A 24,975-nucleotide genomic window follows, 5' to 3' on the forward strand; every position below is an offset into this window, starting at 1 on the left:
TTAACTTTCTAGGCTTCCGAACGATTGTCCTAGCAGTGGAGTAATGACCTGATAATTCTTTTGAAAATTTCCTCAGCTAATTAGCTTCAGAATTAGTTTTAAGGTACAAGTTTACTTTGTTCAGTATTTCTTGTATTCTGCATGCTATAAAGCAATAATTTCAGGCAAATAAGAGAATTGTACAGTCTAACTATTGGATGGTAAAATGGTCAGACAAAGTAAGCTCAGTTATAAACAGTCGATTTTTATTCATATCTTACTGACATATAGGCTACATTCCTGTAAAAGTTGCCTTGGGATTCTTTTATTTTAAAAGTAACTTTAGAGTAATACCAAAGTTGTAACATGATAGTTATGTGTCCTGGTTTCGACCAGGATAGAGTTAACTTTCCCTGGGTTGAGAGGGAGCCCAGCTAGAGGACCAAGTCCCGATCAGTCATTGGAGTATTTCATACCATGTGATGTCATGCCCAGGAATTTAGGTGGGGGGGCTCTCCTCAGGTTTGGGCTGGCGCCGCTTTGCTGTTTTGCTCGTCGGGTCTTGTTGTTGCTGGGGGGGCGGTCGCCGCGCTCGGTAAGCCACTGCTGCATTTTACCCGTTTCTTTTTGGACTCACTATTGTTATTGTTGTTCTCTTGTTATATTGAGTAAATTCTTTCTTTTTTTATTCAACCTACGAATTCTCTTCTTTTTGTCCCTCCCCTATTTCACCGGGGAGGGGGGAGGTGAACGGCCGGTCACGTGGCGTCTGGCTGCCGGCTGAGTTCAAACCTCAACATTATGTTACAGTTCTGAAGACATTTTATATCCCTCTTTATGGAAAAAAACACAAACCAAACAAAAAACTAAATGCTATCATAAGATTCAAAGTTGGAGAGTAGATTGTTTTGTAGTACAGCTACATTTCAGTTTTCTGCAGTCACAAGGGACTGAGCATAAAGAATGGAGGTACACTGTGGACTGTTAATATTCTTCTGACTGAAGTGAGAAACCTTAACAAAATAGATGCAGGCCTCTCAGCAGGGTGGGCTCTCAGCAGGATGGGCTCTTGAGATAAGGGAGGAGCTGCAACTACTGAGTCCCAAGATAAGGAAGGGGAATTCAAAGAATGCTAAATTGACATGCTGAAGTGACCTAATTGGGTGAAAAGTCACGAGAGGAAGAAGAGGAATCTTCAATCTTCATCCTGAAGACCCCTGCCCAAGACCATCAGGAGCCACTGCGCAGGCGCAACGGGGAGGGACTTGGGGCGGGATTTATGATAATGATTTCTCAAAACTAATTGTAATATCTCTCCCTATTCTCGGGATTATCATGAATATGTAAACACTTACGCTATAGAAAGGAGCTGCTTTTCGCTCCAAAATGTGCATGTTTGTGGAGGAGCGATCCCCCGTGCACCCAGCGCTGAATAAACATACCTTCTTTATAACCTTACTGGTTGTAAAGTCGTGACTCCGCACGTCATTTTGGCACCCCAGATGGGACTCTCTCTGCTCGGCTGCCGGAACGACTGAGGAACGGACGTCCTAGCCGCGGCCCGGGAATTCTCAGAGGAACTCCGCTCTCAGCCGTTCACTGCGGGGGCAGACAAGAGCCATCTCAACTACGGACAAAGGTATGTTTACAGGGTAACGGGAGGCTGGTAAGGCGCGCAGAGACGTCTGGCACACAGCGTAGTCCCATGCGCTGCTGGTAAGGCGCGCAGAGATGTCTGGCGCACAGCGTGGTCCCACGGGTGGCTGGTAAGGCGCACAGAGACGTCTGGTGCACAGCCTAGAGGGGTACCCAGTCTGGTTAAGGCGCCTCGGAAAGAGCTCTGTTTAAGGTGTTAAATGGGATAGCTATCATTCGTGTCATCTGTTGTAACCCATGGGAGATCGAAATATTGAAATTATATGTGTTAAGTTTAAGTTAACTGGCTTTATACCTGTGGTAAACGATTAATGGTTTACGATTTATGTGATATGCGAATTTGGCTCTTATCTTAATTGGTACATTTTGTAGCATGAGTGTGAGTAAAAAGCAAGACGGGCCCTTTAAGAAACTGTGTGACTGAGTGCTTGCAGAGTGTGAGTGAGACGCAGCACAGCTGCGAAGCGAGTGTGGAGTTCTGATCCAAGGTTCCGTGTTCTCCGCGAGGAGAGCGGCCGGAGACGAACGAAGCGAATTCAGCTGCCAGGCGAGCAAAGTGGTCGTAGGGGGATATCCAACTTAACATATTAAGAGTGTATGAGGCTGGTATGATGGGTTGTATGTCCCTGACGACAGTTGGTGGGATAATAGCTGGAATAATAATCGTTGTAATCCTTTGTTGTTTGTTACCATATTCTGTGGTAACACACTGACTCTGTGTATAGTGTAAAAGCCGCTGGGTTCGGCTTGTTTTAATTGTAGTAATTACCTGTACCAATATTACGGTTGTCGCAGTTGAGATAGGTTGTACTTTGGGATAAAATTAGGAAATTTCAAGCGTAAAGAGAAAGTATAGGAGTGTCCCCCGTTTGTTCCCACTTTAATCTGAAACAAACTCTTTAGGATAGAGGTGGGAGCAGGATGGGAAATACCCACAGTAAAGAAATCCTAAAGAGAAGCCCCTTAGGATGTATACTAATGCATTGGAAAGATATCATTAAGTCTGGGGGTACAGAAAATAAAAAGACTCTCATAAAATATTGCAATCAGTGGTGGCCACTTTATAAACTGGAAAATGAGGCACAATGGCCACTAAATGGAACTTTGGACTATAATACCCTCCTACAATTAATGTTGTTCTTAAGAAGGGAGGGGAAGTGGGATGAAGTATCATATGCAGACATGTTTTTCACTATCCGTAATCATCCAGATTGGCAAAAAGATTGTGGTCTAATCATACCACAAGATCCCTTGGTGCTCGCTTTGGAGCGAGAAAACAATAAAGGATTAAAAGGAAAACTGAGACAGTGTTGCTCAGCATGTAGTTTTGGCCAGAGATGTACAAAAATTGGAAAGGTGCACCAAGGATCAGACCCCGACCTGACAGACTTATTTGAGCCTCCCCCACGAAATCAATCTCCTCCACCGCAACAAAAACAAGAACAAAACTCAGATTCAGACCCTACTCCTACCCCCTCTCCCCCAGGTAGCCCGGTATCTTCCCGCACACGGGGAAAACCTGCTCAAACAATTCTTCAGGCACCCCTCAGGGAGGCAGTCGGTCCAGATGGGGGAGCCATGCTAATAAAAATACCCTTTTCCAGCACAGACTTAGAAAATTGGAAAAGAGCTGTAAAGGAGTTCCGAAGTGACCCAATAAGCGTGACCAGACAATTTCAGTTTATACTGAAACAACATAATCCTGATTGGAATGATATACAGCTACTACTGGATTACCTAACAGAGACCGAGAAACAATTGGTTCTGAAAGCAGCAGGTGATTTGGCCTCAGACTATTGCAGAACCACGGGGAACGAGGTTAAGGATTTCTTTCCACTTCAGGACCCAAGGTGGAATCCAAACAGTTCTGCTCAAATGGACAGGTTAAAAGGATACCAGGATTTAATCTTAAAGGGATTGGAAAGGGCCATGCCCAAAAATATAAATTGGTCAGCATTATATGCAATTAAGCAGGGTCCTTCGGAATCACCTTCTGAATTCCTGGATCGGCTAAGGGAAGTGATGCGCCGAAATACGCCACTAGACCCAGGATCCGAAGCAGGAATACAACAGCTGGTATCATTATTTTTGGGGCAATCCACAGGGGATATCAGGCGTAAGTTACAGAAACTACGCACCACGGAAAGCAGAAACCTAGAAGTATTACTGGATGAAGCATGGAGGGTGTTTAGCAATAGGGAAGACGAGTATAGGAAGGGGCAACGAAGAGTGGTGGCAGTAATAGATGAACTAAAGGGGAGAAAATTTAAGAAGGGGTTTCTGGATAAAGACCAGTGTGCATTTTGTAAAGAAAGAGGACACTGGAAGGCTGCCTGTCCGAAACAAAAGCGGAAAGGGAAAGTACTTGCATCAATAGATACAGATTGACAGGGACCGGAGGAGTCCACCCTAGCGGATCCACTGGTTACAATGAAGCTAGGGAAAGAACAAAAAGAAATAGAATTTTTAGTAGATACCGGAGCAACTTATTCAGTACTTAATCAAGCTCTGATGCCCCTAGGAGAAGAATATGTGATGGTAAAAGGAGCTACTGGACGAACTGAAAAAGCTTATTTTTGTAAGCCGTTAAAATATAAATTGGGAAAGCAAATGGGTATACATAAATTCTTGTATCTACCAAATTCACCCAAAGCTCTTCTGGGAAGAGATCTTCTGGAACAATTAAAAGCTATAATTACATTCAAAAAAGGGGAAGTTACTCTGAAGGTAAATAATCAACAATATATACAAATGATGAGCTTACTTTTAACAGATCTTCCAATAAAAGAAGAAGTAATTAGTAAAGAAATTATGGACCAGGTATACCCCGGAGTATGGGCAACAGATATACCAGGGCAGGCTAAAAATGCTATGCCAGTTATAGTAAAATTAAAAGAAGGGCAAAAACCAGTAAGGATAAAACAATATCCTCTAAAAAGGGAGGATTGGGAAGGCATTCAGCCCACCATTGAGAGATTTTTAGATCAGGGATTGCTGAGGGAATGCGAATCCGATTTCAATACCCCTATCCTTCCAGTAAAGAAACCAGATGGGTCCTACCGGGTGGTGCAGGATCTAAGAGCAATTAATAAAATAACCAAAGATTTATATCCTGTAGTGGCTAACCCTTATACCTTGCTCACCACCTTAACCCAGGAACTAGCCTGGTTTACTGTTCTAGATTTAAAAGATGCCTTCTTTTACCTCCCTCTCCACGAGTCTAGCCAGAAATTATTTGCTTTTGAATGGGAAAATCACAAAACAGGCCGCAAAACTCAACTAACTTGGACGGTGCTGCCTCAAGGATTTAAGAACAGCCCCACGATATTTGGCAATCAATTAGCTAAAGATCTTGAAAGCTGGGACCAGCCACCTGACAAAGGCAAGATTCTCCAATACGTGGATGACCTGCTTGTCGCTACGGAAACCAGAGAAGGATGTATCGCCTGGACGGTGAGCCTCCTAAACTTTTTGGGTCTACAGGGGTATAGAGTCTCCCAGAAGAAGGCACAAGTGGTACAACAACAGGTTGTCTATATGGGCTATGAGATAAGCGTGGGAGTCCGTACCCTGGGGCAATCCCAAAGAGAGGCAATTTGCCAAACACCACAACCCAGAACTGTGAAAGAACTTCACACCTTCTTAGGCATGACTGGGTGGTGTAGGCTTTGGATATACAACTATGGGCTCCTGGTCAAACCTCTGTATGACCTTATTAAGGCAGGCACAAGCGGAAACAGATTAGAATGGACCCCAGATGCAGACAGGGCCTATAAGAACTTGAAAAAGGCCCTGATGTCAGCACCTGCACTTGGACTCCCAGATGTGAGTAAACCTTTCTCTCTATTCTCGCACGAAAAACAGGGAATAGCTTTGGGAATCCTAACCCAAGATCTTGGGCCCTATCGAAGGGCTGTGGCCTATTTCTCCAAGCGATTAGACAAGGCTGCGAAAGGATGGCCAGGATGTCTCAGAGCAGTGGCAGCCATAATCTTGAATATCCAGGAAGCTCGTAAATTTACCCTGGGTCAGAAAAATGACTGTGTTTGTCTCCCACACTGTGTCAGCGGTCTTAGAAGCTAAAGGTGGTCACTGGCTATCACCACAGAGATACCTGAGGTACCAGGCTACTATCATGGTAGAACTGGATGATGTAGAAATAGTGGTGACTAACATTGTCAACCCAGCTTCTTTCCTAGATGGCAGGAATGGGGAACTTTTAGAACATGACTGCCTAAAAACTATTGAAGCCGTGTACTCCAGCCGACCAGATCTGAAAGACACTCCGTTGGAGGGAGCCGATGATTGGTTTACCGATGGAAGCAGTTATATGGTAAGCGGTACCCGACACTCAGGGTATGCAGTCACAACAACCAGCGAAGTCCTGGATTCTGGGCCACTACCTGCTTCAACTTCAGCCCAGAAAGCCAAAATAATTGCCTTAACAAAGGCCCTTGAGAGAGCTAAAGGGCTAAAAATCAACATATGGACTGATTCGAAATATGCATTTGGAGTGGTGCATGCTCATGGGGCCGTCTGGAAGGAAAGAGGACTTTTGAACTCTCAAGGAAAAACCATCAGACATGCCACAGAGATTCTGAAACTCTTAGAAGCCATTCAATTACCAGAAAGGGTGGCTATTATGCATATAAAGGCGCACCAGAAAGTACAATCGGACATAGAAAGAGGCAATGAGCTCGCGGACAGAGAGGCAAAACGAGTGGCACGGATGGAACAGGTAACCGAGGGAGCACTAATCCCAGATGGTAAGGTCACACTAGGGGAAAAACCCCACTACAATAAGGAAGACCTTAAACTTATAGAGGATTTAGATGGAAAATATAATCAGGATGGATGGGCTATTACCTCACAGAAGAAAATCATAGTCCCCTCACACATGATATGGGCGGTAGTTCGGGAAGAACATAGAAAGGGTCATTGGGGGACGGAAGCATTATATAAATACTTAATTGGGAAGATTGTTGCAAGAAATCTGTATATGACAGTGAGGCAAGTAACTCAACAGTGTGATCTTTGCCTTCAGACTAACCCCAAAGGAGGCCCAAAATTCAAAGTAGGACACATAGGCAGAGGTAACCTGCCTGGGCAACAGTGGCAAATCGATTTTTCGGAACTCCCAAGGAAAGGGGGGTACCGGTATTTGTTAGTATTAACAGATACTTTTTCAGGATGGCCAGAAGCATTTCCCTGTAGAACGTCAAAAGCCCGAGAGGTCACCAGTCTTGCTACAAGAAATCATTCCAAGGTTTGGTGTACCATCAGCAATGTCCTCAGATAGAGGATCACACTTTATATCAAAAATAGTTCAACAAGTGAATTTGATGTTAGGAATTGATTGGCAGCTGCATACACCTTATCAACCACAATCGAGTGGCCAGGTAGAGAAAATTAATCACTTGATTAAACAACAGATTGTGAAATTGGGACAAGAAGCAAATTTGGCTTGACCACAGTCTTTGCCTCTGGCACTCTTACAAATCAGGACAAGGCCCAGAGCCAAGGAAGGGATAAGTTCTTTTGAAATTCTATATGGAAAACCGTATTCTGTAAAGATGGGGATATCATCACAAGTAGGGGAGGAAATAATGAATGGGTACCTCATAGAGTTGAGCAAACAACTCAGAAAGCTTGAGAAACATGTATACAGTACAAGAGGCAGGGGGCTTGATGGACCCGTACATAAGATATCACCTGGCAATTTTGTATATGTAAAGTCTTTTACAGGTAAGACCCTGGAACCACAGTGGGAAGGACCGTTTCAAGTACTGCTGACCTCTTACACGGCTATCAAAATCAAGGAACAGAACGCCTGGATTCATCACTCACGAGTGAAGAAGGCACCTAAGTCCCAATGGAGAATCACGCAAGTCCAGCCAGGGAAATTATTCTTATCTCGGTCATAATATTGAGTCAAGATATGACAGTGGGAAGCAGTTCTTTTTTGTCACCACTGCATATGTTTCGACCAAATAAGCAAAAACCACATCTAGCAGTAGTAGCAATACAAGCGACTCCATTTCTGAATGACTCATGGGTCTGGGATGAGGAAACAGGAAAATAAGAGATCATGGCAAAAAAAGGAGGAATGTTAGTAGGGTGTGCAAGGAACGGTTTTGAACTGGCAAGTATTATAAGTGTTGTAACTCCGCCCCCTAGTCGGAAACAAATCTCAAGGTTTTCTAAACGATTGTTCGATCTATGGAAATGCTGTGAACTGGGATGCTGTAGCACCCCAGGTGTTAGCAATAACAAGTGGCCATGGTCACAAGCTCATTTGGCGTACACAGAGACAATAGGAAAAAAATCAGAAATACGAGGGCTAACTTTAGCTACTGTGGTCACGTACGAAGAGGGTTCTGGAGGTTATGTATATAAAAAGGGAATATGGAATGAAAGCGAAGGAATCCCTCAGATACGGGGGATATCCGGGGAAGAAATTAACATAGGATGTCGAATGGTGGATGGAACCAAGTATAGTGGGTCCACCCAGATCTCAATTTCAACCTCACAGGGTAAAATTGTTACAGACTGTGGTAGTAGTAAGCTTGAGTGTTGGCACGACCACATTTTAGAACAAAATGTTACAGTGGAATACCTATGGAAACGACAGGGAAATGGGTTAAAATTTAAATTTCGGATCCAAGTCCAAGCTGAACCAACTTGGCTGAGTTTTTCATTAACCGAGACAGTAGAAGTCAGCTGTATATGGAAACATCCAGATGAAAACATAACTTTTAGAATTAAAAATGGAACAAGGCCAATAAAGCCAACAACGACGACGGTTAAACCAACAATAACAACAATGGTAAAGCCAATAGCTCCCCCATACCCTGGATACCATATTTATGAAACAGGCCCACACATAATTCGGAAAACAGGACAGCAGATTGTATTGTACAATCCTAAATGGTCATTGAAGCAAATAGAATTACATTTGCAACTAGATATGTCAGGTGTCCACCAAAAATGCCTCCCATTTATAAAAGCAACACAGGAGGGATGGAGAGAGTGGTTAAAATCTCGCACTATGAGGTCAAAAAGGGATGTGACAGGGGTCCTAGGAACAGGACTAGGAGTGCTAAACAGCATAGACTCAGAAGTAATAATGAACAAGCTGGCATCCGCAACCGGAGAGCTGGTCAAACTAAAACAACCTTTGATATCATCCTTGTTAGCCTTAGGAAATCACGAATGGCTGACGTCTAAACTACTCCCTGATTGGGAAAAAAACAATATTAAGGACCATTTGATGATAGTAGAAGGATTGGAAATGATACCAAAAGACATATCCTGGGCCCTTAGTTGCATCCAGACACAAATGTGGATGCAAATTGTCATTTCCGATATCTTAAGAGAAGGCGAAGAAGGAATCCTCCCAACAGAGATTAGAAAGATAATTTGGGATAAGGCAAAACCTCAAGAGAGGGAGTTGCAGTCCTGGTGGAAACTGGTGAATTTTACATATGAAAGACAGGATGACAAAATAATTGCCTTTGTATTAACAGTTGTAGAAGCTGCCCAGCATAGCATATACCCTGTTACCTCTATAGGACTAAACCATGGGGGAATGATAATCAGTCCAGTAGGGCATGGGAGATGGGCATGGAAGCAAGGGGATAAATGGCAAACCGTCAACACAGAACTATGCATTAATATGGGCCAGCAGGGATACGTTTGTGAAGGGAACGGCATACAGGCCGAAGACATGTGCTTAGACACACATCAGAAAGAGTGTCATTTTGAAATACAGTCATCCATAAACAATGATACAGTTATGATATATATAGGAGAGGGGTGCATATGTCTTCGTACCCTTTGCACAAGTGTGCTCATAGATGGTTATTTTAAGGTAAAGATAGGAAACTATTCCAATCATTGTGTATGTAATTTCACAAAAATTGAAGGGTGTGATTTTGCCTATACTATCCCAGTACTAACCTCTCAGGTAATAGAATCAGATTATGCCTTAATTAGAAAAATAGATCCTGTCTCTATAGGAATGAATTTGGATAGGATTAAAGAAATGTTGCAACATAAAGACTTAATCTCCATCCTAGAAGATGTAAAAAGGAAAGGAAAAGAAATGTTAGTTGTAGTAAAACATGATACAGAACAAATTCATGAGATTCTAACACAAGTACAGAAAACCACTGATCACCACTGGTGGGATACTCTCCTTGGGTGGTCACCTACAGCTACTGGAATACTTACTATAGCTCTCCACCCAATTATAGCATTGCTAATAGCAGTAGCGATCCTACTAATTCTCACTATAGCCATATATGTCTGGAATTGGAGACTTACCAGACGCATACAGGCTATATACGAGGCTCTTCACTTTACTCCGATACCAAAAAACAATAAGGCCCTGAAAACTAGATTTAAACTATAAGATAAGTATTAGAGTTAGGAATAATTTCAGTAGTTAGTATAAGGATTATGAGTGAATTTTAGCTAACGAAAGAAGTAAAAGAACTTACTACTAGGAAAAGAAAGGGGGGAATTGAAGTGAGAAACCTTAACAAAATAGATGCAGGCCTCTCAGCAGGATGGGCTCTTGAGATAAGGGAGGAGCTGCAACTACTGAGTCCCAAGATAAGGAAGGGGAATTCAAAGAATGCTAAATTGACATGCTGAAGAGACCTAATTGGGTGAAAAGTCACGAGAGGAAGAAGAGGAATCTTCAATCTTCATCCTGAAGACCCCTGCCCAAGACCATCAGGAGACATTGTGCAGGCGCAACGGGGAGGGACTTGGGGCGGGATTTATGATAATGATTTCTCAAAACTAATTGTAATATCTCTCCCTATTCTCGGGATTATCATGAATATGTAAACACTTACGCTATAGAAAGGAGCTGCTTTTCGCTCCAAAATGTGCATGTTTGTGGAGGAGCGATCCCCCGTGCACCCAGCGCTGAATAAACATACCTTCTTTATAACCTTACTGGTTGTAAAGTCGTGACTCCGCACGTCATGACAAATTCTGTGTTAATGTTTATTTTGCTAGAATAAAAGTTTAGTGAAATAGTTGACTTGGGCATGATCACTGTTAGAGTGCAGTGTTAATATTCCATAATCATGAAGGCTCTTGGGGAGAATTACTTTTTTTTTCTATCTTCCCACCACTCCAGGGAGTCATGACCCTGAAATAAACTTTATATTGAAAGGCCAGTGTCGAACACAGCCATGCGGCCACTTCCTATTGTGGTGCTTTGACCTTGGCTAAATGCCAGGTACCCACCAAGTCGCTCTATCACTTCCCCCCCTTCCCCTTTTTTTCTCAACAGGGCAAAGAGGGGAAAGAAAATAAGATAGGAAAAAAAAACCAACCCTTGTGGGTAAAACAAAAGCAGTTTTAATATAAGCAAAGCAAAGCAAAGGTCCACGCGCGGAAGCAAAAAAAAGAAAAGAGATTTATTCTCTACTTCCCATGAACAGGCGATGTCGGGCCTTCTCAGGAAGCAGGGCTCCCATACGCGGAGGGGTTGCCTCGGAGGACCAAGGGTGACCCCACCCCCTTCCTCCTTTCTCCCAGCTTTATACTGAGCAGACGTCAGATGGTCTGGAATATCCCTTTGGTCAGTTCGGGTCAGCTGTCCTGGTTGTGTCCCCTCCCAAGATCTTGCCCACCCCGTCCCACTGTGGGGGGGAAATGTCGGAAAGAGCCTTGGTGCTGTGTAAGCACTACTCAGCAGTAGCCACACCACCAGTGTGCTATCAACACCCTGCCAGCTCCCAACATAAAACACAGCACCATGAGGGCTGCTACAGGGGAAAACCAATTCTGGCTCAGCCAGACCCGGTGCACCTATAAATACTGACCAGCCTCAGCTATACTTTTCCAGGGTGCTGCATTATTGTCCTAATCAGTAGATGAAGGATACTCTGCTTTTAAAGCTTCCTGGAGCCATTACCCTGTGCTTCTCTCAGCTGCTGCATAATCATAGGGTTTTGCGAGATGACATCCAAGCACTTTAATTCTTTAGGATTTAAATGTACATTATCTCCTCCAAAGTCCAATATTCACAATAGCCAGTGTGCCAGCCTTTCTCCTGGCTTTTGCTGATATGTTTTTGTTAAACCTTGCAATTTAGGCTGTATAAAATTGCGCACTGAGGTGGTGTGCTGGAATGTCCCCTGGGGGCCCCCTTTGCTTTGTGAATCACTAATGGCCAGAGGGAAATGCTGTTGCCACATGTCCTCTGACCCCTCTGTCCACTTTTCCTCACCAGAGGAACAAGGATCTTCATCCCACCATTCATCCTTCTGGCAAATAACTCGTACCTCAGCGGTAAATGCCTTGCAAATACCCTCCATGGCTGTGTGTGGGGCCAGCCAGGCACAAGGTTTCTCTCTTACTCGTTCTTTCTACAGAAAGGCATTTCTCACTGGGATCTGCTGACCACACCAAATGCTTTGCACCAGGAAGTGCTGGTCTGTTATGATCCCAGTAAGAAAGGCTCTTGGACTCTCTAAGGCATAATTTTAAAATGTTTTTTATTAGAACTAACACTGAAAAAACCCAATAGCATAGATAATCTTACATCCCTTTAGATGGTGGGAACCCCAGGTGGCATAACATCCAACAGGCCTCTGATCCAAGCACAGCAGACTGTGCAGACCCTGTCCATAGAACAGATTCCCAGATTTCCCCCCTTTTGGTCATTCAATCTATTATAGGATTTTCTTACAAGAAAAAAATTCTTGCTGCACTCCTAGATAAAGGCAAAGCCATGCAGGTGGCATAATTGCTGGTACCAAGTGGGAGATGCCTGCAGGTTCCTCTGTTAGAATGAGCTGGCTGAGGTTATCCTGCAGCCAAGGGCTATGTGTAGCACAACACAGGCCTGAAGGCCAAGCCCTATATACAGCACAGACCTGGGCCTACTCAGGTTAACTGTTATGTGGATCACTAACTCCTCAATGTACAGTGGTCTTCTGGTCAGGATCACTACAGCAAGCAACCATTAACTTTTTATATCTGCTGTTGCGGGAGGATATCGGACCTGCACAACTCTATGAGAGTTATAACAACCAAAGCCGTTTATTTTTCCAATAGTACATACTTATGCTCTCGCCAAAGCTCTTACTTCATAATTAGCAAATCAGCAATTAGACAGTTATCAACCTTTTCTCCTGTCAGCATCAGACCACTCTCACACGCGCTGTGCAGACCAATCACCTTCTTGTTCACGCGCTGTTCACGGCGGTAACTTCTCACAGTTCAGTACTTTTCCACAGTTCAGTGTTGCAGCTGTCCGTTGTTTTTCCCTGCCACCTTGGCACAACTCAGCAGTCTCTTATCTTTCTCCCAAGGCCTGTTTCTCATCAAAGCCTTGCTGTTGATTCAGAGACTGTGCAAGGCTGACAGGCCAATGTCTCCCGCAATCTGCTATGCTTTGTTATATCTATTTAATGTTGTCATCAACAGTTTTAGTGATAACTTGTTTTATTGTCCACAATCTTGTTGTCTGAATTGTGTCAAGCTTCTATGTGGTCTAGTTGTTAAATGACTTGAAATAAAATTTGGCATGTTCATTCTCAGCTTGAAATGCTCCAAGCTCATCTCTTCCTATGAGTGTGCCAAGAGCATAGACTGCAGGATGATTTACATCTGCACAGTTTTATCTATCTAAAGCTGCATTATTTTTATTGGGGGATGTTGCATGGTATATGTATGTGTACTTGGGGATCACCCTACCAAAGTCAAGTGTCTTAGCCATTTAGCAGTGTGGTCCTGCTGTGGGAGAAGGACGCTTCATGTGGAGGAGCCCTTATCACTCGTTGATCATGTACAGGCTTATTGCATCATGACCACTATTTTAGGAATATAAATTTTATAGAGTCTGTGTATAACCTTTTAAAACTAAAGCAAATGGGGGGGGGGGGAAGAGAGAGCTAGTGCTCATGTTTGTGTGAAATGCATTAAAGGCAGAATCAGTCAAATTACCTTGAATCTTAGAGTCTTGAGAAAGTCACTCTAAGAACACTGTGCATGGATCTCAATTGCTTGAGAGTATTAGGTGTGCTCAGAGCTTGCCTATTGGACATGTACCCCTCTCTTCCTGCCAGTGTATAAGCAAAGAGCTCTTGGGCTTCCTAGTGATCCTTTTACAATGACACTTTTAATCCTTTAACATCCTCTTTTTCATCTTTCAGAACTTCAAGACTAAACATAATGATTTTAAAGAAATCTCATATAAACAAATTTGAAAGATGGTAACTGTATTGACATTAATATGTGCACAACTTATTTATTGTATATTTACATCACACAGTTTCCTGAAGATATTTTATTACTTATGATACAAACAGGTATATTAGTTAATACTGTCGTATGTCACACCAGTGAAGCTTTCTGACAACTGTAGTGATATGTTTATTGAAACTGAATTTTTAACATGGTTTTAGTGGTTTGGTCTCTCTTTCTCCTTTTTTTAAACAAATCAGAAAGAATGTATTATTTTTGTTTCTTTAGCTGACATCTGAAATGTTTCAAGCAGACCTTGAAAAAACATTGTTGATAAGCAAACTGGAATATGAAGAACACAAAATGGTATTTGCGGGCTTCATCCTAATGTAAAAGTTGTAAAAGTTGGAGGCTTGAATTGTAAAAATCATAGAATCATAGAATGATTTGGGATGGAAGGGACCTTTAATGATCATCTAGGTCTGATCCCCTGCCATGGCCCAGGGACATCTTCCACTAGATCAAGTTACTCAAAAAACTCCTGTCCAACCTAACCTTGAATACTTCCAATGATGGGCTATCCACAACTTCTCTGGGCAACCTGTTCCAGCGTCTCACCACCCTCATCGTAAAAAATGTCTTCCTTATGTCCAATATAAGCCTACCCTATTTCAGTTTAAAACTGTTTGAAGTGCTAAGGCTTGGACAATAGGCCCAAGCCAGAGTTGACCTATAGATGAATCCTGTATATTTTATAACTGATAACCATTGTGCTAGTAGGTATTGTACTAAGTTATAACAAACCACCTATTCTGATGTAAAAAGTGGAAGTATTGAAGCCTGAATAACAGGCCCTGAGCCAAAGCTGCTGACTCAGTATGTAGTCATTAATGAAATATGCATAGAAGATGTAGCTATCTTAAATGTATCTTTTCCTTCCTTTGTGTGTGGATAAAATAATAGGGTCATGGAGACAGTTGTCTGTCACTGTGGCCTGATGTGAGACCTTGCGCATAATTCAATCAGATAAGCAGAGGAACTCCCTTAGGTTCTCCCTTGAGCCCTGGCCAGGCTCTGGGGGAATCTAATGTGAGATGAAAACCAGATATTTCCACTTAAAACAAAGGTGCCAGCTATTCTAACTAGCTGATTCTTGGGTATATAAGGCTGGACCCGCTCACAGCAACTTTGGAAGCCTCACCTACGGGTGGACACACCACGTAGGATTTCCCACTTGCCGGGACAGGCTCTCCAAATCCTCGCTGTAACCGGGGCTGCCCAGCGACTGCGGGTCTGGATGATGGTAACGTATGCAAGTGGTGATGGATCTTTCTTAATCATTATTCTCTCTCTCTCGTGTAGTGATGTTTTGATGCATTACCCTGTATTTTCCTATTTGTTTAAGTGCACTGTTCTGTCTTTTCTTACTGTATGTTTTCTGTATTATTCTGCTATATTATTTAGTTATTTCTAGTAAAATACGCCTGCTCTTTTCACTCTGGTGTCTGAGTTTAATTGGTATCCCTAATCAGTAAAACACTGTTGCCCCTTGTTCTGTCACTACAGGCTCTGGTAAATAGCCTTTCTCCATCTTTCTTATAAGCCCCCTTTAAGTACTGAAAGGCTGCAATAAGGTCTCCCTGGAGCCTTCTCTTCTCCAGGCTAAACAACCACACCTCTCTCAGCCTTTCTTCATAGAAGATGTTCCAGCCATCTGATGGTTTTTGTGGTCCTGCTCTGGACCTGCTCTAACAGGCCCACATCTTTCTTGTACTGGAGACCCCATAGCTGAACACAATACTCCAGGTGGGGTCTCCCAAGAGCAGAATACAGAGGGAGAATCACCTCCCTTGACCTGCTGGCCACGCTTCTTTTTATGCAGCCCGGGATATGATTAGCTTTCTGGGCTGCAAGCGCACATTGCCAACTCACGTCCAATTTTTCATCCAGCAGTACCCCAAAGTGTTGCAGGAGGATATTGGACCTGCACAACTCTGAGAGTTATAACAAGCAAAGCCGTTTATTTTTCCAATAGTACATACTTATGCTCTCGCCAAAGCTCTTACTTCATAATTAGCAAATCAGCAATTAGACAGCTATCAACCTTTTCTCCTGTCAGCATCAGACCACTCTAACACGCGCTGTGCAGACCAATCACCTTCTTGTTCACGCACTGTTCACGCGGCGGTAACTTCTCACAGTTCAGTACTTTTCCACAGTTCAGTGTTGCAGCTGTCCGTTGTTTTTCCCTGCTCCCTTGGCACAACTCGGCAGTTTCTTATCTTTCTCCCAAGGCCTGTTTCTCATCAAAGCCTAGCTGTTGATTCAGAGGCTGTGCAGGGCTGACAGGCCAATGCCTCCCACATCTCCCCCTTCTTTGTTTTGTAGCTGCACCTCCAAGACTTGTTTCAGAGCTTTATCAATTAAGGTTTAGACAAACTTCAAAAAACACAGCATACCTAAAACAATTCTACAAAAGGCTAAAAATAAAACAGCAGTTACAGGTACTAGTTGAAAAGAGTAGGACAGTCTTTGACTAAGTGTTACAAAATAAGGAAGATACAGAATAGCACACTTACTTAATGGGGTACTAACATTCAGATCCGCAATTGCTGGGGAACCCTGGATGCAGCGAGAATTTAGAGTGCCCTTCCTCGCAAACCAGAAATCCTACGCGATGCGTCCATCCGTAGGTGAGGCATCCAACATCGCTGCAAGCAGGTCCAGCCTCTAAATCAACAGGCCAAAATAACTGGCAATTTTCTTTGAGCGGAAACATCTGATTTCATCCTCCTGTTGGGTTCCACCCAGAGCCTGGCCACCACTCAAGGGGGAAAACCAAGGGAGTTTCTAATAAGGTTAAACACTTGAGTTCTTAATTCTTAATATTATTAAACAAAGTTAAATACACACATTCTTACAGCATTTCATCCTTATTAATAACTACATTTTGTCTAAGCTACATCTTTCACTAGTGACTAGTAAGCCTATATATTTCATCAAGGAGTTGCAATTACTGTCAGCATTTTCTCTTAAAAGAGTTGGCAACTGTAGTGTGATTAAGGACAGAGACAGTGTATTTGGTCCTATTGCAGCAGCAAGCATTACCCATACATTCTGCTTAAATGATCAGTCGAAGAGACCGCAAACTGTCGGCACAGGGGCACCCACAGCACCCACAGCCGGCTCCTGAGTGTCCACCAAAAGCTGCCTCTCACGCCTCAGGTGTGGTCGCACACACCTTGCCGGTAACCACCGGGGACCGTGACCTGTGGAGACACAAGCATAACCTCTTCCCCAGGTTATTAAAGGATATGGTCCTTCCCAGTTAGCACTTTCCAGGTTTTTTGCTGACACTTGAGCCTTGCCCTGGACTTCTTGTTGATCTGGTATCTGCGATGAGAAGTGATGCAATATTGGTGGCACCTGTGAGACAGGGGAAATGTTTAAAAAGTTCATGGCATATAATGCCTTATTTAGCCTTTCGTGAGGTGTAGATTGATACCCTCCATCTCCCCCTTTTTGTTGTTGCAATAGACGCTTTAGCGTGCCATGCGTACGCTCCACAATGGCCTGTCCGGTCGGTGAGTGGGGAATGCCGGTCAGATGCTTGACTCCCCACTGTATGGCAGGACGCAAACACTGCTCCAGAAAAGGTATCAACAGACACAGGTACATATTTTAACGTTCCAAATGCAGCGAAGTGAGTGACGTCAGATTGCCATAATTCTGAGGAGGTGAGTCCCCAAGGGTTGACACCACTGGCTGTTGAAGAGAGGGAGTCCTCTGGTATTCAGGGCAAGTGGCAATGATGTCTTTAGCCTGACGCCTTGATAAAAAAAAGTGGTTTTGTATTGCCCTGGTGTTTTGGTGGAAAAATGCATGTGAAAGCCGAGCTTGCTCGAGGACATTTGTATTAGCCACTGTAACATGTGCATAGTAACCGGAACAATGATACACACAGGTTCCTGACCAGCAAGTAATAGTAGGCGCTGCCTACCTTTCATGATCAGTTTGGCAAACATTTCTGGACGAGTAGTGACCGTCTTGTGCATTTGGTGTGACAAAAAAAATCCATTTAACAATAACAAGAGGGTCACTAAGTGTTTCATCCCAGTGAAACAGCAGAGCATAGGGCTGCCCTGGAGGGTTAAATAATACCAGTTGATACGGATGGCCGGGCACACATCACGATGCTTGTCTTTCTGAGATGGTGTTAGCTACACGGTGGAGATCTTGTTTTGCTTTCTCTGTAAGTACTCTGGGTGATGTCAGTGAAGGATCTCCTTGCAAAATACCAAACAAGCTATGCAGATCATCATTAGTTAGGCCCAACAACGGCCGTATCCAATTTATGGCTCCCAACAGTTTCTGTAAATCATTTAAAGTCTTAACATCAGTTTTAAGTTCAACCTGTTGTGGGACATTAGTCTGTTCACAAATTCTCCACTCCAGGTACTGCCATGGTGATGATCGCTGTACCTTTTCAGGTGCTAATTGTCACCCCATTTGAGATACTGAGTCTTTGGTTAAAGCAAGAGCCTTTTCCATGATCTCCTGTGTTTCTGCTGCTATAAGGATGTCATCCATATAATGATATATAACAGCCTGGGGGACCTGCATTCTAACAGGGCTCAAAGCCTTTGCAACAAACCACTGACACATCGTGGGGCTGTTTTTTATGCCTTATGGTAAAACAACCCAGTGGTACTGTCTTGCAGGTTCACTAACATTAATACTGGGAACAGAAAAGGCAAATTTAGGTGCATCATCCGGATGCAAGGGAATAGTAAAAAACCAATCCTTTAGATCAATTATTGCAAGATGCCAGTTTCGGGGAATCATTGTTGGGGAGGGCATTCCTGGCTGTAACGTACCCATATCCTCCATGGCATCATTAATGTGTCGGAGATCATATAAAAGTCACCATTTACCACTTTTCTTTAAAATAACAAACACCGGGAAGTTCCAAGGACTGGTGGTAGGTACGAGATGTCCTGCACTTAATTGTTCCTGAACTAAGTCATTAAGGTGGCACAACTTTTCCCTTGGCAAAGGCCACTGACCCACCCACACAGGTGATTCTGTTTTCCAGGTTAGTTTCAGGGTGGGTTTAGGGGTGAGTTGTGCTGCAGTGGCCCTTAAGACAAATTTGATCCCATTTGAGTTCCCCATCGAGCCATACAGTCACGACCCCATGATGTAGTAGGGGTTTCCAATATAAATGGAGGAATATTTGCTACCCAGTTTTCTGGGCCCCTTACATGAATGAGATCTTTGCTTTGAAATGTTACAGCAATTCAAGACAACAATTAACACAGAATTACTGCCTCCCGCTAGAGGAGATATCTCACCTATGACACTTCAAACACTGAGCCCGAACAAACAGGCAGCACCAGTGACCCAGCGGGCGGGCACTAGGGCGCTCTGTCCTAAGGAATGTTCACTGGTCCTGCACTACCCCCCCACTGGTACAGAGTCTGCCCTGCGCTTCGTTCCTCTCCGGCCGCTTCCCTCGCGGGATAACGGAACTGCGGGTCAGAGAACTCCGCACTCCGCAGCTGCAGCTGGGCTGTGCCTCACACCCGCAGAACAGTCACACACCCACACAAAGGGGCCCCTTACACTTATTACTCACACAACATCAAATGACAAACACTACAAACATCAAAACACCATTAAGAATATATAAAGCCATTGCTAGTTGATTATGTGTTTGTCCTGGTTCAGCTAGGATAGGGTTACGTTTCCCCAGCAGTGGGGAAGGAGCTCTAGCCAGATTATTCAATACCATGCTGATGTCAGGTCCGGGCGCCCAAGCTCGGGAAGAGCAGGGACGGTTTTGGTCCGGGTCGGTCCCCTCACTTCTGCATCCGTGCGGTATATCTCTTGTTCTGTTCATTGTTATTACTGTTATTGTTATTGTTAGTGTTGTTGTTTGGTTTGTTGTTGTTACACTGTTGTATTAAATTTTTTTTCCTTATCTCAACCTTGGGGTTTGTATTTCACTCCCTGCCCCGTCAGGTCCGAGGGTGGGGGAGTGGTAGCAGCAATGTGGTCTCGGATCCCGGCAGGGCCTAAACCACCACAGTGGTGTGTCCAGAAAATTCCCCCTTCTTTGTTTTTAAATCAAGGCCTTTAGTGCACTGACCATCAGAAAGGTTTAAAGTTAGTCCTTTTAGAATGGACAAGGGACTCGGCATCACAGTGTCAGCACCTTCTGTAAAAACTGCTGCTTTTGGTGTTCGGGGGAGGTGGGACAGACGATCGCGCGGTGCCAGATGGCCGCAGGCAGTCGCTCCGAGGCGGGGGGGCTTGGGGAGGCCCGGGGCCGCCGCCGCCAACTCTGCGCTTTAAGAGTGTCCGAAACCAACTTCCAAGTGGTCGTGAGCTCACTGGCATGCTGATCCCCCTTGGAAATGGCATCCCACAACCGTTCACCTATTTCAGCCCATTTTGCTGGTTCAAAGGCTGTGAGGGTATCGGCAGGATAGCCGTGGTTTCTGCACCATTTAAGTAACCTTCGTACAGAAGTTTCCTTATAAGTTATCCCTCTCTTAGAGTATAAGTTATCCCTCTCTTAGAGAGTATATGCAGCAGGAGTCTGGCAGTGGCCATCTCCCCTGGGGACATGTTCTGCCCCATGCTGCCCCCGATTGATCACCTCTCCCGGGTGATTTTCCGTCGATCGACTGTTTTCCATCCTCCCTGTCACACCCCGCTGCAGACAGTACCTCCAACCGGGGATCCTCCCGCGGCGTCTTCTGCGCTCCGTCCTGGGACATCGGGGTCACCATTTGTTGCGGGAGGATATCGGACCTGCACAACTCTATGAGAGTTATAACAAGCAAAGCCGTTTATTTTTCCAATAGTACATACTTATGCTCTCGCCAAAGCTCTTACTTCATAATTAGCAAATCAGCAATTAGACAGTTATCAACCTTTTCTCCTATCAGCATAAGACCACTCTCACACGCGCTGTGCAGACCAATCACCTTCTTGTTCACGCGCTGTTCATGGCGGTAACTTCTCACAGTTCAGTACTTTTCCACAGTTCAGTGTTGCAGCTGGCCGTTGTTTTTCCCTGCCCCCTTGGCACAACTCAGCAGTTTCTTATCTTTCTCCCAAGGCCTGTTTCTCATCAAAGCCTAGCTGTTGATTCAGAGGCTGTGCAGGGCTGACAGGCCGATGCCTCCCACAGGGCACCGTTTTCTGACTTGTACCCTTTGCAGGAGGCAAGGGAGGGGAATCAATATTATGGTCCCCACAAACTGTAAATGCCCTGATTGACGCTGGAGCGGAGGCTTCCTTAATATATGGGAATCCCGGGAAATTTAAAGGACAACCTGTAATTATCACAGGTTTGAAAGGAAAACACATTGAAGCTGTACAAACACAAATGGAAATGCAAATAGGAAACCTCCCAAGACGATTGTATACAGTCATGATTGTCCCCGTTCCTGAATATATAATAGGTATAGACATTCTAAAAGGACTAACTTTAAATCTTTCTGATGGTCAGCATCGATTTGGAGTTAAACCCTGTATTAGTGCCAGACCTGTTACGGTCGGTAGAGTATAAACGCCTCCTGTGCAGATTCCAGCTGCGACTAAGTTAGTCACGGTGAAGCAATGTAGAATTCCGGGAGGACATGAAGAGATATCACAGACAATTAGAGATTTATTAGATGTAGGAGTTTTAAAGCCAATCACCACAGCTTGGAACAATCCAATATGGCCTGTCAAGAAAAGTGACGGATCCTGGAGAATGACGGTGGATTTTAGAGATGGAAGGTGTCAGACTTGTCCGTGTTATCAAGAGGGTTCCACACAGATTCAGCATAAGACAGGTATTCCTCATAACCCCACAGGACAGGCAATAGTCGAACGTGCACATGCTACACTAAAAGCCTTGATTTTAAAACAAAGAAGGGGGAATTCTCTGGACACACCATATAATCAGCTGGCAATGGCTTTATATACTCTTAATTTTTTAAACAGAAATAGTTTTGCCCTGACAGCACCAGAATGTCATTTAGCACCACAACGGACTCTATAATTAAACCACGGGTCTTGTATAAGGATCCCAAAGGAGGCCCGACCTGGAGAGGGCCAGTAGATCTGCTGGTCTGGGGGAGGGGGTATGCTTGTCTTTTGTCACCCACAGGTCCTTGGTGGATACCGGCAAGAAAAGTCAAGCCATATGATGAGCTGGAAGGATCAACCCTCCAACCCGATACCCCAGATCTCTCAACTGACAGTGCGGGAATAGGCACACAGGCTACGTTCCCCTAGGAACTCGGTGACTGCAGCTATCACTCGGGGAAGTCTAAAACAACTACAACAGCAAGCAGAAGATATGATGGTATGTGTAGGAGCGATGCCAACGCTGGAAAAAACCTTTCTTGCTTATTTGGCCCTTATTTCAACCAACTCAGCAGTAAGTATAGGTTTGTTATTTTTGCCAGGAGCAGCTGGTCACGTATCTTGGGCACACGTCATCGACCCACCATTTTTTGTTTTGGTAAGTTGGTGGGATCCCAATGTACCAGTAGCCAATAACGACACACAGTGGACTGGAGGGGCTTGGCTTCCTCCTTGAGACACAGAGAATCAGTCATATCGTTTGAATGTTGCTAATATAGCATTGTATGCAGATGCCCCCCTGTGTGTATGTCCACAGGAGGAGGGGGTGCATGTGTGCTGCTGCAGCCACAACAGCACCTGTATTTTAGACCATCTGTGCAACTCGTCCGTATATTTTGTTGGCTGGAAAAGAGGCATGAATAAGCAATAGTAGTGGCTGATATCAGATCATCATTACAGATCCTCAGTATTTTAGTTGTCTATCTATGGCCAATGTATCTAGCCGGAAGCTTACAGTAATTTTTTCTTTAAGATGTAGATCTGAATTATGGTTACCAGTCAATCTTACTTGCCCTTGGGAGGGTGACTCTGGACTGTCTCAATTAAACAAGCTGTTGAGACAACAAGTTGCAGCAAAACGACAAAAGCGATTCATTGGATGGCTGATAGCCTTTATTATCTCGGCTATTATAATTGCGGCCACAGCTGTGGTAGCTTCTACGGCCCTTGTACATTCTGTTCAAACAGCCCATATGGTGGCACAGGTTATAAATAACATTACTGAAGGATACGACATGGGAGCTGGTTAAGATGCATCTATAAGGAGCCTTTTCTAGCAATCTGCAACAACAAGTTACCAAACTACATAATTCATTACAGCATGAATTAAATGAGATTCAGAAATTAACTCATGATGACATCATGAGAGTTAGGCGAAAGTTTATCATGACTCAACCCTAGGCATTGGGCTGCAGGTCTGAACCTACAGATGTGGGTTTTAGCAGGCCTGGGATGTTTGATTTGTTTTACAGGATTTGTCATCCTGTGACACATATGACTCCTCCTGTCCGCAGTGAGGGAGGCCGAACCGTGACTGATTGCAATGATCGCCATGGAAACAAAGCTACAAAACAAAGAAGGGGAAGATGTGGGAATTAAGAATTGATAGTTAGCAAAACGTAAACTAACCTTGAGGTTAGAAGAATGATTGTGGGTAAATGAGGCAACATTATGGAACACCGTGTTGCGAGCATGAGAAACAGCAGGTCGGAACACCACCTGCAGAATGCATGGTGAGCGTGTGAGCAGTAAACAGGCAAAATCTGAAGGTCAGTAGGATGTAGAAGTAGAAATGAAACTATGTAAACAATTGGTAATAAATTGGGAGCTTGCAGACAGCGCAGCAGCATTTGCTCTTGGCAATGCCCCCCCTTCAACAAACTTGAGTGTGTTTGTCATGATTCAGCGCGTCGCCCCGATCCTGGCTGGTCCAAGACCAGCAGGTGAGTGTGTGTGTACAATTTCTTTTGTCTTCCTTTTCTGGCCAATGTACCTGTAGAAGCCCTTCACATTATTCACATCCCTTGCCAAATTCAGTTCCAACTGTGCCATAGCTTTCCTGATCCCATCCCCACACTCCTGGAAAGTATCCCTATATTCTTCCCAGGATAGATGTCCCTGGTTCCACTGTCTGTGTATTTCCTTCTTATGCTTTAGTTTGACCAGGCAGTCCTTACTGAGCCATGCTGGTCTCCTTTCCTTGCCCAATGTCCTGGTTTCGACCAGGATAGAGTTAACTTTCCCTGGGTTGAGAGGGAGCCCAGCTAGAGGACCAAGTCCCGATCAGTCATTGGAGTATTTCATACCATGTGATGTCATGCCCAGGGATACAGGCCGGCGCGGGCTCCTTCTCTGGCGTGTGGTTTTCAGGTTCCGGTCTGGTCACATGTTGCTGGGGGGACGGTCGCCGCGCTCGGTAAGCCACTGCTGCATTTTACCAGTTTCTTTTTTTGGACTCACTATTGTTACTGTTGTTCTCTTGTTATATTTAGTAAATTCTTTCTTTTTATTCAACCTACGAATTCTCTTCTTTTTGTCCCTCCCCTATTTCACCGGGGAGGGGGGAGGTGAACGGCCGGTCACGTGGCGTCTGGCTGCCGGCTGAGTTCAAACTTCAACACCCAAAAATTAGTTTTATCTTTTCAGTTTTCTAGCCTATAAAGACACTGCAATTTTAAAAATTCAACAAGAGATTCTCCCCTTACTTCCTCAGGAAAAAAATCCATCATGCTTGGAGAGTCTGAGAATGAAAGCACTGATTTTTCTTTATGCCTTAAAGTGCTAGTTATGTTAGTCTTTGGCATTTTTGCTAACACTTTTTTTTTTCCTCCCCTCTGTTTTGTGTTGTGTTGGGTTTGTGTGTGTGGCGGGGGGTTTTTGGTAGTGGGGAGGGGTCTACAGCGGTGGCCCGTGTGAGAAGCTTCTTGAAGCTCCCCCGGCTCCAAGTCGGACCCGCCTCTGGCCAAGGCCGAGCCAATTAGTGACAGTGGCCACACCTCTGTGATAACATATTTAAGAAGGGGAACCTGGGAGGAGGAGTTGGAGTTGTGAGTGTGACACCTATGTAAACAGTAAGGTCAGTGGAAGGGAGGGGGAGGGGGAGGTACACCGGAGCAGAGACTCCCCTGCAGCCCAAGGTGAGAGGGCAGGCTGTGCCCCTGCAGCCCATGGAGGTCACCGGTGCAGCAGATGCCCACCTGC

General features: G+C 44.3%; 1 protein-coding gene across 4 annotated transcripts; it reads left to right on the forward strand.

The window, feature by feature from the left end:
• Positions 1-1,213: 1,213 nt before the first annotated feature.
• On the forward strand, positions 1,214-10,599 carry LOC141917728 (uncharacterized). 4 transcript variants are annotated; one of them, XM_074811139.1, is made up of 3 exons: positions 1,214-1,618; positions 3,240-3,711; positions 7,371-10,599. In XM_074811139.1, exon 3 carries the CDS (start codon positions 7,724-7,726, stop codon positions 10,046-10,048), a length of 2,325 nt encoding a protein of 774 aa, XP_074667240.1. In that variant the 5' UTR covers positions 1,214-1,618; positions 3,240-3,711; positions 7,371-7,723; the 3' UTR covers positions 10,049-10,599. The 4 variants fall into 4 exon arrangements, with proteins under 4 accessions (XP_074667240.1, XP_074667242.1, XP_074667239.1 ...); XM_074811141.1 differs by having other exon boundaries at positions 3,245-3,711; XM_074811138.1 differs by lacking the exon at positions 3,240-3,711.
• The last annotated feature ends 14,376 nt before the right edge of the window (positions 10,600-24,975 follow it).

This window comes from Strix aluco, chromosome W (assembly GCF_031877795.1).
Source record: "Strix aluco isolate bStrAlu1 chromosome W, bStrAlu1.hap1, whole genome shotgun sequence".
Taxonomy (NCBI): domain Eukaryota; kingdom Metazoa; phylum Chordata; class Aves; order Strigiformes; family Strigidae; genus Strix; species Strix aluco.

What these genes read in the sequence shown, in the direction of transcription:
- LOC141917728 (XM_074811139.1), top strand. Translation starts at nt 7,724, where the DNA reads ATGGCAAAAAAAGGAGGAATGTTAGTAGGGTGTGCAAGGAACGGTTTT.